This window comes from Lynx rufus, unplaced genomic scaffold (genome assembly GCF_022079265.1).
Source record: "Lynx rufus isolate CCGP_SWC_20201006 ecotype Redwood Valley unplaced genomic scaffold, mLynRuf1.p SCAF_1, whole genome shotgun sequence".
In the NCBI taxonomy this organism is placed as follows: Eukaryota; Metazoa; Chordata; class Mammalia; order Carnivora; family Felidae; genus Lynx; species Lynx rufus.
Window position 1 is genome coordinate 79,367,671 of NW_025814823.1, and position 16,887 is coordinate 79,384,557.

General features: G+C 43.9%; 1 protein-coding gene across 1 annotated transcript in view; it reads left to right on the top strand.

Moving 5' to 3' along the window:
- MYO16 (myosin XVI) overlaps window positions 1–16,887 on the top strand; it is a 467,181-nt gene that overhangs the window by 425,033 nt on the left and 25,261 nt on the right. Inside the window, exon 34 of the mRNA XM_047086088.1 lies at window positions 15,823–15,914. Coding sequence (XP_046942044.1) covers window positions 15,823–15,914 — 92 coding nt within the window. The remainder of the gene's footprint in view (window positions 1–15,822; window positions 15,915–16,887) is intronic.

The following is a 16,887-nucleotide window of genomic DNA, read 5'->3' on the forward strand; positions in this document are numbered from 1 at the left end:
ACAGCACAGTTATGGATCATTTCAATCCCTGATGTTGGACGGAGGTCCTCCCGGACTGACAGGGCCCACCGGTGCCTGGGAGGCAGAGTGTGTGTGTGTGTGTATGTGTGTCCCAAAGGACAATTACAGCATCTGAGGCTTCAAACTGCTCTAACAGACCATTTTTCAAATAATTCAACACATAGTCAAAAAAAACCGAGCACATGAGGACAGAAAGCAAGATGAAAAATGAACAAGCAGAAATATCCGTCGATTGCCATTACATCCATGGGGTCCCGAAAGACTGGAGTTCAAACGCACATACTTTAAAATAAGTATGTTTACACTCTGCCCAAGGAGATAAAAGAAGGAATCAGCAGAAACAATGGGAAACTATAAAAACGTGTCAAATGGAAATTCTGAAATTGAGAAATAGTCATAAAATTAAGTACAACAGAGGATGGGTTTAAAGCTAATTAGACACAGTCATTTGGGAGAAGGGAAAAAAAAAAAAACAACCTGGGAAGTGGGAGATAAATCAGAGGATATCTGGAATGAAACACAAAGAAGCGAAGAGAAGATTAAGGGTTCCAGAAAGTGTTTGGAGACATGGAAGTCTTGGTTGAGAGAGCCATCGGAATTTTAGAGAAAGAGATTATGCAGGCAGCGGAGAAGACTGTGTCCATGTGAATGCCTGTGTGCAAATGATTATTGATAATCACCTACAATGGATATCCTTCCAGGAGCCTGGGGGGGCTCAGTTGGTTAAGTGTCCAACTTCGGCTCAGGTCATGATCTCACAGTCCATGGGATGGAGCCCCGTGTTGCGCTCTGTGCTGACAGCTCAGAGCCTGGATGCTGCTTTGGATTCTGTGTCTCCCCCTCTCTCTGCGCCGCTACCACTTGTGTTCTCTCTCTCTCTCTCAAGAATAAATCAGCATTAAAAAATACACATATTTAAAATGGATACCTTCAACTGGTGACCGGGTCATGTTCGTTATCTACTCCTGTGTAAGAACTACTGCCTTCCAGAACTCAGAGGCTTAATTCAACAAAAGGTTATGTTTTCATACTTTCTGTGGGTCAGGAATCTGGCTGTGGCTGAGGGGAGTGCCTTTGTTGCAAGGTCCCCTGTGAGGCGGCTGTCAACTGACTGTTGGCCAAAACCCTAGTCATCTTGACGCTTGATGGAAAGGTGGCCCAATTTCAGGATCACTTACATGGCCGCTGACAGGCCTCACCAGCCCACTCACACGGCCTTCACCATAAGGGTGGCCTCGAACCAGGGCAGCTGGCCATGAGAGAGCAAGAAAGAGCATCTGGGTGGGGGCTGCGGTCCTTACCTAGCCCACCCCTGCAGGCGACACCCAGCACGTCTGCCACATTCTGTCTGTAGGTCATCCATGCCAGCTACCTGATGGGAGGGGGTTAGATGAGTTGTGAGTGCCTGGTGGTGGGCTCACTGGGGGCCATTGTATAGGCTGCCTGGCACGTGGATAAACAGCCAAAAAAGTTTGGGGGGGGCACTAACCTTACACGCCACGAAACGGGTGCCTCTCAAGCACATTGCGCTAAGTGCAGAAAGAATCCGACATTGCCCAAGGCTGCATGAGTGGCAGGGGATGGTCTGCTGTCTAGTTCCGTCCAGGCAGCTGTAGCAAAATACCCAGACCGGGCGGCTCATCAACAGCAAAAGTATTTGCTCACAGTCCCGGATGTCCACGATCACGATCAGCGGGGCCGGTGCGGTCGGTGCCGACGTGGGCCCTCCTCCACCTGGCTGATTGCCAGTCTCCCTGTGTCCTCACAAGATTGGAAGGAATGAGCCAGGGCTCTGGGGTCTCTTTCAGAAGTGCATGAACCCCAGTCGTGAGGGCTCCAGCCTCATGACCTAACATCCTCCGAGAGGCCCTCCCTCCTAAAGCCATCACCTTGAAGGCTGGGATTCCAAAATAAACATTTGGGAGGAGGGGGGACAGACACTCAGACCATAGCAGACTGCAGAGGGCCATGAATTGCCGTTGACAAACAAGAATGTACATGTTCCTCGAAATTTATAGACATCTTTCTGTCTATAAATGTGACTTTCCTTGAAACAAACAAAGCCTGAGTAGAATAAATAAAAACAAAACTGCTCCTAGGCATATCATAGTGAACCACGGGTAACTAAGAGTGAATCTTAAAAGCAGCCAGAAGTTAAAAAAAAGACAAGTTCCAAAGAGCAACAATGGAAGTCCAAAGACACCAAAGTCACGTATGTCATGTGCTCAAATAAAATAATTGCCAAGCTAGAATTAAAAAAAAAAATTGTTTGTTTATTTTTGAGAGAGACAGAGTGCAAGCAGGAGAGGGGTGGGGGGGTGACGCAGAATCCAAAGCAGCTCCAGGGTCCGAGCTGTCAGCACAGAGCCCCACATGGAGCTTGAACCCACGAACCCTGAGATCATGACCTGAGCCAGAGTCGGCTGCTTAATGGACTGAGCCACCCTAGTGTCCCTAGATTTTTATAAGCAATAAAAAACTTCTGTAAGAATGAAAAGGAGCTAAAGATAGTTTTAGAAAAAGGTAAGAACTGGAAGATGAAGGCCAGGCATACCCAAATTCTCAGAGATACAAACAGGAAAAACAATGAAAAAACCAAGTGAAGTCGAGATGGTAAAACAGCGTTTCTGATTACGCACAGATAACTCAAACTAGCTGTAATTTCAAAGGCCACCACAGAAAGAATAATAGTGGAGTATATAATTTCCAAACTAATAGAGAGGGTAAAACAGATTAATAAAAGCCAGCCCACCCAAAAGTTGTCAAAAAAGAGGTAAACCGGAGATTTCTGGAAAACAGGCCAGATAGAAAGGTCATAGATGGTAGACACAAAAGCACCTTTGAAAATGACTAAACTCGAAATCCATGAAATTTTAAGAGACCCGTTTAATGTGAATTTCCATTATAGATGAGTTGATTGGGGTGCCTGGGTGGCTCAGTCGGTTAAACATCTGACTTCGGCTCAGGTCATGATCTACCAGTTCATGGGTTTGAGCCCCATGTCAGGCTCTGTGCTGACAGCTCAGAGCCTGGAGCCTGCTTCGGATTCTGTCTCCCTCTCTTTCTGCCCTGCCCCACTCATGCTCTGTCTCTTAAAAATAAATAAACATTAAATATTTTTAAAAAACATGCTATACTTTTTTTAAAAAAAGGTGAATTGATTAATACAATATTTTAAAGCCTAAAATTTCTGAAAACTATGTAAAACATGATGCTTAACATTTAAATGTGAGGGGAAAATACAGAATATTGGAACGAATGCCAATGAAAACATAACAGAACGCACAGGATACTGCTAATGTCTTAATCAGTGGAAATGTACGTCTGTAAACCCATACATTACAAAAGAAGAAAGGCCAAAAATTGGGTTTTTTAAATGTCAACAAGTTTGAAACAGAACCACAAATTAAACACCAAGCAAGTAGGAGGAAAGATGTGACAAAGGTAAGAACTGTGTCACTGAAATTTATAACAAATAGGTAACAAATAACAAACCCAAAAGTTTTCAAACAAAAACAATCTTTGCAGCATGAATAAAATTGCCAAGTTTCCTGCAAGGGTGACAGGGAAATAAAGAAGGGGACCCAGAAGGCCAACTCTGGGGACAAAGAGACCTGCCACAGATCTTACAGAAATGAAAAATAATACTGAGTATTGTACAGTTTGTGCCAAGACAGTTTTGCCAATTTACTTATTTATTTTTAATTTGTGGATTTAGATGAGGAGACACATTAAAAAACAAATACAACTAACCAAAATGGACCAAAAACAAATAAAAATGGCTAAACGGTAACGTAAATATTAAATTAATTGAATTTGTAATTGAACACTTTTCTATGAGGAAAACACTAGGCCCAAATGACTTTTCCAGTGAGTTGCCTCAAAATTTTAAAAAGGACGAAACAATGCCAATATTACACAAACTCTTCCAGAGACTAGGGATACAGAAGAAGGGGGGAATAAAGAAAAGCTTCCCAGCTTGCATAAATAACCACTTAATTTATGACGAACTTGGCATTGCAGGGCGCTGGGGGAAGGATAATCGATGGCTACCCATGTGAGGAAAACAGTGAACTTGACCCCTACTTGGTGCCCTACACACAAAAGATTTCTGGTGGATTAGACATCCAAGTGTCAAACATAAAATAAAATTTGTAGTAGAAAATATAGAATGATTTTTTTTAACTTCAGAGGTAGGAAAACAAAGAAGAACTTCTTACACAGGCCACATAAGAGTGCTAACCACAAAGGGGAAAAACTGTGTGTGTGTGTGTGTGTATAAGTATACACATGTATTCAACACATTTAACTAATGAAGACTCATATTCAGAGTTTACTTATAAACAAGACTATTGAATAGGAAATTGTTTTTGGACATTAATAAGCACAAACATTTTTCAGAGCCCAACTTCATTGGTAATTAGAGAAAATGCACATGAAAAGCACAGGAGAACGACACACAACACAACACAACCTGCAGAATGGGAGCATTGAACGCAGGGGAGGAGGGGCTGCAGGAGGAGGGGCTCCTAGGAAGGGGAGCTGGGGGAGGGGAGCGGGGTTGAGAGATAGGGGAGGGGCTCTGAGGAGAGGGGTTGAGAGATATGGGAGGGGCTCTGGGAGGAGAGGCTCTGGGAGGGGGGTGCTGGGGAGGAAGGGCTCCAGGGGGGTGGGACTCTGGAAAGGAAGAGGGGGTTTGGCAAGGGAGGGGCTGGGGGGAGGGGCTCCAGGAGGGAGGGACTCTATGCATCCCCCATAGGGATGTCCCCATCCTGTGTCAGAAGTCCCTCTAGGTCCAGGAGAACATAGGGAGGCTGGGGGTGCAGCTTCTAGGCCTAGTACATTGCCCGCCCACGTGTGCTCTCCGCCAGGGTCCAGAGCAGGAGGAGGACAGCGGGTGTAGGATGAAAACCAGGCAGGGCATTGCAGTGACAAGTCACAGGTTACCTGGAGGGACCAGAGGCAGGTAGTCGGTGGGGACAGAGCATTAAGGTCTCCAGAGCAGTGTGGGGATTCTCTGTTGACACTCGGAAAAAAGATTGTTGGAATCACATGCAAGGAGAAAAACCCAAATGTGTTTAGGAATCTCACCCACCATATTAAGCAAGGATAATGAATAGTGATCAAAAGTAGGCAGATCACAAGGCAGAGGCTTTTTGGTGCAATGGAGGTGTGGGGTGGGGGGTGGCAGTAAGTATCTTACATCAGTAAGATACAGAAGGATTTTTCTACCAGCAAGAAAGACCGCTAGAAAAAGGAAACCACTGACCGAATTGTATTGCCACCGCGAAAAGACCAAAGTTCAGCAAAGAATGATGCAGGCTCTCGGGACCCCAAAGTATTGTCCTGCCTTTAAAAAAAAAAAAAAAGTTTCTTTATTTATTTTGAGAGAGGGACAGCACAAGCAACGTGGGGGAGAGGGGGCAGAGAAAGAGGGGGAGACAGAATCCCAAGCAGGCTCTGCCCTGTCAGCACAGAGCCCAACGCAGGGCTCGATCCCGATCCCAGGAGATCATGACCTGAGCTGAAGTCAAGAGTCAAACACTTAACCAGCTGAGACACCCAGGTGCCCCAGTTTTGACCTTTCTAAACATCATCTCCTGACTGAATTTCACAGCTTTTAAAAATAACATATTATTAATGTGGCATTTATAATTTCATGCATGTTATGAAAATTATACATGTTTTAGAATAGTGCGAAGAACAATTCTTTTAGGGAAGAATAATAAAGAATAAAAACTACCATCAATCCTATTACCTAGAAATACTCCAAAAATGTCTATTATTCCACTGTGTTGAGTTTTATTTTTTCACACAAATGTGTGTATCTACATCGTATATTTGGCGTTATTTTTATAAAGTTTGAGTTATACATGGATGTAGTTTTACTGTTCTGCTCCCCCCATTTGGAATACCGTGGTATATCTCTGTGTCAACAACTACAAATCTGAGTTGATTACAGATAGCCATACGTGTGTTCAGTACATGCACTCCATCCTTTAGGGCTGCCAGGATTTACAGTAAATAAGCTGTCAGACAGCAAGATTATCTTCCACCTTTCCACCCTTGAGACAACATCTTAATTAAAAGAGGAATTTTGTAAAACTCCCCATGTCAATGTTTGACGTTCACATCTATGTGCATCTGTTTAGCTGGACGTATACAGATACGATCTTCCTTTTTTTTTTTTTTTTTTTTTGAGATACAATCTTTCTTTTAAGATGGTGAATTTCTGGGGAGTTAGGGTGGCTCAGTCTGTGAAGCATTCACCTCTTGATTTCCTCTCAGGTCATGATCTCACGGTCCTGAGATTTAGCCCTACATCAGGCACACTGGGTGTGAATCCTGTTTAAGATTCTGTCTTTTCCTCTTTCTCTGGCCCCACCCCCGACCGCACATGCACTCACTCTCTCTGAATAAATTAATACATACATACATAAAGTAAAAATTTTTTAAATTAAAAAAAATTAAGATGGTTACTTTCTGAAATCTCTGATGTGAGAAGTAATTCCTTTGTGAGGAGGTAAAGATAACAAAAACAATTGTATACCCTTACATTGAACTTAAATAGTCCTAATATAATAAAAATGGAATTTGAGTGACAATAATAGCCAGCAAGTATGCGATAGAAGTATATTTCACAAGGACTAACGTACCCAGTAAGAAAGTAATTAATACCTGTTTTCCTTGCAATTTTGGAGCATTTAAAGATCACCACTAAACAACAACAACAAAAAAAGGAATTTAAAATATGTTAGAATGACCAAAACTGAATACACATCTATTTAAGAAAGATGACCTTATTCTCATTCGTTTTTGCTAAAATTTCACCCAATGTCCTTCTCCCTAGCAACTTGGGTGAAGTTTATCCTACCATAAAGAAAAAGAAAATGGAAACTTCTTGTCACCAAATTATTTAATTTGTCTGTGTCTTGAGTCAAAAGCCAAACGTTATGGCTTGGACAATAATCCTGGAAAACCTCATACAAAAATCTGTGAGTTTTACTCTAAAAATCAAAGTAAAGTCAAAAACCAATGGAACAGACAAAAAATCCTCTAGCCCCAGATGGAAATTTTTGTGGAATACATTGCCTGAAATTAATAGTATCACATTAAATATGTAGGGCTCTCGGGCTTCTCAACTTCAGCATCTGACAAATGTTCAGACCCTAGAACACACTACCCCTTAAATCTCATAGGGACCAGAGTTTAAAATAAAGCTAGTTCTGAGTTGTCATTAATTGATGATCCCTTGGAAATAATCAGGAGCCACACGCACAAAAGGAAAATTATTTCAGTTGGGATTTCAGTCTTTCAAAGCCACTTGCCACGTTTATATGGTTCTACTTTCATGAACACCATGGATGTCCCGGCTCTTGCCACCTTCTCATCATCATTACAGCATCGGGCACCGTGCCGTGGATACTTAGCACTGGGTAAGCACTTACCGACCGGGGCCATGTTGCATGTTACATAGGGACCAGTAAGTTCTGTGCAGGGTGTGGAGTCAGAAAACTTCTGCCCATCAGTATGATAAGAACTGACCCGATATGACACCTGTGCCACGCCTGATGTAGGTGTGACCCATCCTCGCTCTGAAAGCGGTTACTGGTACCGATTCCTAATTCACCAGGGATAGTCAGTGTGCTTTCTAAATAAAGGCACAAGATGGAAATAAATGTTTAAAATAACTTGGAATTCTAATTGAATCAGAAATAGTGTTATTTTTCTAGGAAATGATTTATCTTGAATGCCAGGATCTGCATGCTACCTCTGCTTCCCAGAAATAATTCTCTGTTTGTTCGTTTGCTGAAATATAGTTATGTGTGGGTAATTATAGCTATCATTTACTTTAATTGCCATCCTTTTACTGATGTGAACACAGACTTAGATCTTTTTTGGTATACTTAATTATTCCCTGGACTTGTGGTTATTTATCATTAGATTAAAGAACAGTTTTCAGTGTTAGGACATTTTCGTTGTATCACACAAAATATTGTGAGTATAAAGATGTTTATTTCGTGGGGGAAATAAAGACATAAAGAAGTTCCAGCCAGGCCATTTTATGTTCAGTATGATTTGCTTGCTGCTCAGTGAATATACATTTTATTGCTGGGCATCAGGAAACAAATGGCAACTAAAGAATACAGTCATTACATTTGATTTTACATTTGTCATTCTGTGAAGACTATCTCTCTTTTTATTTGCGTTATGTTTATCGTCGGTGCGCAGTAAGGGTTATCTGGGTGTAAAGGGCTTTCCGTGGGGACGGACTGGATGGGACGCTCTGGGACCTGGAACTCTGCATTTTTTGTAGATTCCGTATTGAACCGAGCGCCACTGGAGCACCAAACCCCAGTGATTCTGGAAACATCTAAAAACGGCTTTCGTCAGCCCTGCTCGAGGTAGATGTGGAATGCTGGCAGGGCTCCTCTGGTTGGAGCCCGTGAAAAACATTCGCATATACGTTTTACAACATCACTTTGTTTATGGGAATTGTATAGATTCTTTGGAACTCATACTGTTGTCTGACTCAAAAGCTGACTGCCAGGAGGAAGCAAGCCTTCACTTGACAATCTGGAATATTGTGCAATTATCTATTTTCAGCAGCAGAAGGTAGCTTTGCAAAGAAAGCCAGCTTCTCGGGCATGTAGAAAGCACTGCCCCACTCCTTCTGGCTAAAAATATTTTGAAGTCATATTGAATAATTGCTAATTTGGACTCCATTTAATTAAATCTCCTCCACCGTAGTTAAGAAGTCCCGATTAAAAACAGCTGGATTCAAAGGCTGACTGTTCTTTCCTGGCAACGCTGCATTGTTCCTGCTTGCCTGTGCTCGGGCCCCAGCTCTGAGGTTCATTGATTCCATGGCTGTGAGCAAATTACTTAACCTTTCTGGTCCTCTGTTTTCTCATCTTAAAAATGGGGGTAATCAAGGGACCTGCCGTATGGGATTGTTATGAGGATCTGGTACAACGATGCCACCCCAAATAGTGCTCTACATACATTACCTAATACACAGATGTCAGAAAAGCTTAGGTTTCTTGGAGCCGGAAGATCACTGAAAAACGTGTCCAATAAAAACAAAAATGCATGATGTCGATAAGGCACAAGGCCGCGAATTAATTTGTCCAGGACCAGACAGACTGTAAAGCTAGAATCTATGCTAATGACATCGACCCCAATACACACATGCATAGAGTCAAACTCGCATATCATTTTGGTGGAATGAATGGACGTCGGGATTTATGGGAGCGTTCCAGGAAAGGTTCTGTTTAATCCCTTGGAGGGTTCAAAGATTCAAAATAATATAAAGGACAGAATGGCCTGAAGAAGCCTAGTGAGAGGCAGGTGCACATCAGTCACAAAGAATTTATTAAGCACCAGTTGCATGCAGGCATTGTGCAATGCGTACAGAGCAGTAGGAAGTCTAAGCAAATCACGAGGTGCTCTTTGGGTATAAGCAGAGCATATGTAGAGCATTAGCATTATGTGTCAAGAGAGATCACAGAACAGGGAAGCCAGTGACAAGTGTCAGGTCAACCACACAAAAAAGGAGCGCTCTGGTGTTGCCACCACGTGGAGGAAGAGATTCACGAGTGCTGGGATTTTACAGATGCTCCTGGTGAGGATTGGGATTTTCAAAATGAAGGAGATTCAGACTAGAAGGGCACACCTTCCAGGGAAGAAAATCTATCTCCGTGGCGGGATGGGAGTGAGCTACTTTGATGGCGTAGGTCAGTGAATAAGATGGTGTTGAATGCCAGTTCAGAGAGTGTCTCTGGAAGGCTGGTCTTTGCTTGGAGAGGGTGGGGCACCATACATCAGCTCTTTTGGAGAAACCTCCCTGATTGTGTTACTCAGGGTGAAGACTGGTCTTTGCTTGGAGAGGGTGGGACACCATACATTGGCTCTTTTGGAGAAACCTCCCTGATTGTGTTACTCAGGGTGAAGAGTGGAACAAAACCTGAGGTTGGGAACAGCAGGTGTGTGTTGGTCCTGTTAACACCAAGGAGAATGTTCCAGGGTGGACTGGGATAGGAGGGAGAGAACAGCGCACTCTTTCACAGAAGAAACGGAGTTCTGAGAGGTTTATCCTGTGGGTTGGGTTTGGAGTTCGAGCGATGAGAAGGACTTCTGGCGGTAGACAGTCGTGACATAAATGCTGATGATAATTCAGGAGTCTAAGGGGAGCTCCAGGAGGGAAAGATAGGGAAGGCAGGATTTTCACGGGAGCTGGAGAAATGGGAATCATTTGCAGCATCAGAGGAAAAGTTTTTAAGAGAAATGAGGAAAAAATCTGACCACAAAACCATGTGGAGTGCCAAGCTTTGAGAAACGTACTTTGAGAAGGACCGGCATGGAGATACAGAATAAATGATCAGAGACGGCAACGCCAGCATGCAGTTTCACAAAAACCAGGAGAATCATGACTTTGAGATCGGAGGTATTTGGTAAGCTGGGAGCACACGCAAGGAGAATCATATATTGCTATCAACTAAACACACTTGGGTCCCAACAGAGCCTCAGGGATTGTGGCTGGCAGATTCTAAGGGGTTCATTACTTAAGACTCAGAGCCACACCACCCTCTCCAGCCTGCCCTATTCTTCTCTTCTTAGAAGGCTCTACATAAACCCACGGGGTTTTATGCGTAGACTTCACCACCGCAGAGTCTCTCCCTTTTCAAAATCACCTTACAAACTCAGGGAAGTCCAGGGCCTGGATCCACACTGCACATGATGAGGAGAGTGTCCTAAATACACTTCCCCTGAGCATCCCGGGGAAGGATGAATTGACAAAGCTCTGAGCAGCACCCACTGCTCAGGGAGAGGAGCAGGGAGCCTCCTCCCTCTACCTGGCCCCTGGATCAAGGCTGATGACTTCCTGACTCCCCCCTGCCAAGCCCCAGTGCCAAACAGCATGTTGTACAGAGTGCTGCCATCTATTACGTGGCCCAGATCAGCAGGTGGGGAATGCCTTCTCGAAGCCTCTGCATGCTTTCTTTGAACAGAAGAGCTGGGTATCTGGGGGGGTAGGACAGGGACAGTTTCAGAAGTTCTTAGCCCTTGCTCTAATTTGGACAAGCATGGCTCCTTAAACGGATGGTTTCATATCAAATGGACATGCTTAGCATTTTGAGGCCCACTGTTGCCGCTGTAGTAAGAATGTGTTGAGGACACAGAACTACATCCACTGGGAATTATCACCACAGAATGGGGTCTGGGGACAAGGCTGTGGCTGCAAGAAAATGAAAGCACGTTCATGAGTATGTGCGAGCAATTGTCCGTGGTAGAAGCCTTCAATGGAAGTCGACAAATAAAGGTTCCAGATTGACCTTCGATGGCCCCCAACACTGATCAAGAACCTTTAACTTGGTAGGAACACAGTAGAATTCTTTACCCCAAGACTTGGGGCCTTTTCTGGGGTCTTTGGCTAGCTGACAGGTGAAATGACACAATTGCTACATCTTTCTTTTCTTTCTTTTTTTCAAAGCTAATGAGAAGTAAATGAAACAAAATTGAAATAACGAACATCCCAAGGCTTGGTCATGGGCACGTGGACTTTCCTTGCGTATTCTCTTGACTCTTATATGTGTATGAAATTTCAGTAACAAAAAGTTTTGAAATATTTGTTATCTTGACCAATAAGGTGGCTAAGTTATTGTACCTTTATGTGCATTTCTTTGGGTACTTAATGAAAATGAACATGTTCATCATTTAGGGGCCATATACTCTCTTTCCTCTCTATACATATTCTTTTCCCATATTTTAAAATCTGCCAGTAGGTCCTTTATTTTGATTTGTAGGATGTTTTAAGAACAATAGAGCCTTTTATTTAGTGTATTTAAATATTCTGTATTCTTTTTCATTTTTTAATATTTTATATTCATATATAAAATTTATGTAAAATATTTTTATATGTATAAATTTTTATGATTTTTGGCATATGTTTATTTTTAAATGTTCAAATAGAGATAGTAATACATTTTTCCTCCACAAATTTTTTTTCTTCTGGTGTCACTTTTAGATTATTTGCCTTTAACACGTGCTGCTTCCGATATGACAATAAGATAGAAATCTTTTTGGTCAAAAACAAAGCGGAACAAAACTCTGCCTTCTAACATCGTCTGCACCTCCAGGGCTGCCTGGCTGTTACTTTATCTGCTGCTTCCACTTGCTGGGTATATTGGCCCAAGTGGGGTTCTCCCACCTGTTTGCTACAGACATCCAGGCAGGGTTTTCTGCACCCCAGGCTGGTCAGTCTCAGCTTCTCCCCCAACCTGCACCTGCCCAAGGGGAGGAGATACCATCCACGCCAAGGTTTCCAGCACCGCTTTCTTCTCCCTGACCCCCCCCTCCACACCGGGGTCCCCACACTTTCACCTGCCCCACACTGACACCTTCTGTCCCTACCCTGGTGACCCTGCCACAGGTTCTGGGATCAGTGATTTCTTTAGTCAACAGGTAAGAAATGCCTCTTCACTCACCACTCAGGTAAAATGGCATCACATCCCATCCCCTCTGGAAACCCACAGTGTTGTCTGTGGCTTACAGACTACTGTCAGACATCTGTGAGATGGCATGTGAAGTGCTTGCCCTTGATCTCTCTACCTTCCAGCACATTCTGCAGGGGCCCCCACTGACCACACCCTCTCAGTGGTCCTTTCCTGAGGCATGGAACCATCTGGAAGTTCTTCCCTGGAGCTCTCCCAAGGAGGCCCATCTCACCTTCTTGACCATTCGGAGCCTTCTCATCCCGGAATGCCCAGACCCTTTGGCGTCCCCACCATCACATTCCCCTAATCCCCTCCATCATAATTCATCCCTGCTCTCTCCAGGATGCTGACTAACCCACAAATCACCCTGCCGTGTGTTCTGGTGGAAGGCCACTCCTGTGCAATGGCAGGACTTTCCTTTAGTCATTGTATTTCCCAGTGCCTTATTCAGACAATGACCACAAATACTTCTTAACTTTCTTTATGACGTGATATATAGCACATTATGCTATTGATTTGGCTCTGAGTTTGTATCCTCGGCACACTGAGTTTCTGTTTTATTTGGGGCGCAAACTTCTGATTTATAATTTAGTTTTGGAAAATGGATGACAGCTTTCTCCCCCACCGTCCAATTCCTGGAACCCAGTGCTCCAGAAGGTGGACGTCTGTCCTTGGTTGTCAGTCAGCTCTCTGTTTCCCCCACCAGCCCCCACACCTCTGACACTCCTGATACACATGAATCCCGGACTCGGCTGTGCCCTCCTGCCTGGACACCCAGTTTTTGCTGACTCCCTGCTTATTTGGATGCCTGGGATTCCAATTTGTGACTGATCTCAGATGTCCATCATTCCTCCCTCCTGGTTTAGTTTACAGATCACTCAAACACTGATTGATTGGCCCCTTTCCCACACGTGCTATGCCAGTCTCTAATATAATTTCCCCTGGCCAACTTCAGACATTGCTGTTGCTTGTGGCCAGGACCCATCTTGCCCCATGACTTCCATGTGTAGGCCTGTCTCTTTCCAGGTGCTGGCCCCAGTGTGCCTGGTCTCGATGAAGCTAACCTTTCCATGCCAAGGCCTTTGTATCTATAACAGGAAGATTGACTGGGGGTAGGGGGGCTTGTTATGTGCTGATAGGGTTTCTGTGGACTTCCTGGGGAGCTCACTCACTCCTGATCTGAAAAGGCGTGCAGTGATTTCCTAATGATCTTGAATTTGGGAAGCCTGTATATGTCTGATCAATTATGCCATACTGGTTAATTACAATTTTAGAGAAGAGCAGCTATCACTTCATAATTTAAGGCCCCTGGATTGAGCTCATTCCATCAGGTAATTTTCCTCTTTTCATGTTTCCATCTTTTTTTTTAATATGAAATTTATTGTCAAATTGGTTTCCATGCAACACCCAGTGCTCATCCCAACAGGTGCCCTCCTCAATGCCCATCACCCACCCTCCCCTCCCTCCCACCCCCATCAACCCTCAGATTGTTCTCAGTTTTTAAGAGTCTCTTATGGTTTGCCTCCCTCCCTCTCCAACTTTTTTTTCCTTCCCCTCCCCCATGGTCTTCTGTTAGGTTTCTCAGGATCCACATAAGAGTGAAAACATATGGTGTCTTTCTCTGCCTGACTTATTTCACTTAGCATAACACTCTCCAGTTCCATCCACGTTGCTACAAAAGGCCAGATTTCATTCATTCTCATTGCCACATAGTATTCCGTTGTGTATATAAACCACAATTTCTTTATCCATTCATCAGTTGATGGACATTTAGGCTCTTTCCATAATTTGGCTATTGTTGAGAGTGCTGCTATGAACATTGGGGTACAAGTGCCCCTATGCATCAGTACTCCTGTATCCCTTGGGTAAATTCCTAGCAGTGCTATTGCTGGGTCATAGGGTAGATCTATTTTTAATTTTTTAAGGAACCTCCACACTGTTTTCCAGAGTGTCTGCACCAGTTTGCATTCCCACCAACAGTGCAAGAGGGTTCCTGTTTCTCCACATCCTTGCCAGCATCTATAGTCTCCTGATTTGTTCATTTTAGCCACTCTGACTAGAATGAGGTGTTATCTCAGTGTGGTTTTGATTTGTATTTCCCTGATGAGGAGTGACGTTGAGCATCTTTTCATGTGCCTGTTGGCCATCTGGATGTCTTCTTTAGAGAAGTGTCTATTCATGTCTTCTGCCCATTTCTTCACTGGATTATTTGTTTTTTGGGTGTGGAGTTTGGTGAGTTCTTTATAAATTTTGGATACTAGCCCTTTGTCTGATATGTCATTTGCAAACACCTTTTCCCATTCTTTCAGTTGCCTTTTAGTTTTGTTGACTGTTTCCTTTGCAGTGCAGAAGCTTTTTATCTTCATGAGGTCCCAGTCGTTCATTTTTGCTTTTATCTTTATGAACAAGTCACTTGTGACTCTCAACCCCTGTCTCCTGTTGGTGCTGAGTCAGCGGTGGTTTTGCCACCAGGGGGACATTTTTTGGCTATCTCAGTTGTGAGGTGCTACTACCATATAGGGCAGAGACCAGAGATGCTGCTAACCATCCCACAGTGCACAGGGCAGCCCCACAACGGAGAAACTTCCAGCCCAAAGCGCCAGCTGCGCTGAGGTGGAGAAACCCTGTTTCTATCGTGAGGGATCACTGATAAAATCCTTTGGTGCCTATGGGGACTTCTGTAGTATTTCAGTGGGGGCTATCCATGTCCTTGAACCCTCTATTTGTCCTGCAAGGCTGGTGATGAATTGGTCTGCTGGGGGTGGGCAGCTACCGTGGCCTTTTCCTCATAGGAGTCCACCAACCCCTTCCTCCCCATTGTGTGTGAACACTAGCCAATGGAGTCCGTGTGATGCGTAGACTCGATAATGTCTGGTCTGTCCTCCACTCCCCTCTTCGCCTCCCTGCGGCCCAAATGAGATGCCAACTTTTTCCACTGTAGTGGCCCAAGGTACCCGTTCACTCTCTGAGGCCTTTAGGCTCCTCCCGCTGCTGTGGCTGCTTCACCAAACTCTCCTCAGTTTCCCCTACAGTACTTCTCTGCTCACTTTGTGCCATTATGGAACATTTCCTCACCATCCCTTCATTGCTTTTTTCAACATCCTGCCTCTTTTATTTAATGGAATTGCAACAGTATTTGGTGTTCCCATGTTTCCTTAGGAAATTTTTATCCAATGAGTATTTGCTGACCATCATTTCCATCCATGAGATGTAAAAAGTCGACTTTTTTGCAGTAAGTATGCAGCTTTTTTTATTTGGGGGAAGGACACCCAACTTAACCTCGACTTGGTGTTGACCTTAACAGGTTTACCTGAAGAAGAGGGGTTCCCCAGATTTTCTGTGAGCACCTTCACGACCTCATCATTTCAGAGACAGAGAGAGACCCACACCACTCAGGTAAGGACCCTCAGATATTCACATTTGGAGTGACAGCTGGAAATAAGTTACAACCAGAGACTTGGTGTGGCATGACCAAGAATGTACGTTCCTCCTGGACTAGACCACATGGTTGCTCTCACTCTGGCCCTAAGTATCTCCAGCTCAACATCCCTCTCTCTCTCTGTCAGCAGACTCCAGCTCTCTGCTGGTTAGAAGGGGAAGAAGAAGAATGCCCAAAACAAACAAAATGTAATACTTTTAAATTGAATATTGTAGACATAATTTATGTTGTGGTCTTTAAAAAATCACTGTCAGATGAAGACGATGTTAGGTCCACCGAGTGATGCTAACACAGTTTCTGCATTTGACCTCGGCTAAAATAGGACTCTGAGGGCAAAGCACACAGAAATAAAATGCTTGAGGCACCTGTGGTGTTACGGCATGCCATCCTATCTCGTTGACTGCCTCTAAATTCCACATAGCCCAGATTGATGTAAAATATAGCATATGGGGGCACATGGTCAAGCACACGACTCTAGATCTTGGGGTCGTGAGTTCAGGCCCCACGTGGGCATAGAGCCTACTCTAGGGGCACCTGGGTGGCTCAGTTGGTTAAGCGTTCGACTCTTGATTCCGGCTCAGATCATGATCTCACAGTTCCTGGGATCAAGCCCCACATCGGGCTGTGCACTGACCGCAGGGATACTGCTTGGGATTCTCCCTCTTTCTCTCTCTGCCCATCCCCCACTTGTGTTTTCTCCCTCTCTCTCTCTCTCTCTGTCTGTCTGTCTCTCTGTCTCTCTCTCTCAAAATGCATAAACGTAAAAAAGTAGGTAAATAAAATGTATCGTATGATCAGGACACTATAAAGCCAAAATGAGATTACAGTTCACAAAGCCGTTTTTGACATGTTTCAGTGATTTTGTGTATATGCTTAATGTGTTTGGCTTTAAAAAGTTCACCAAACTAAAGAAGATTATCGCTTCAAGAA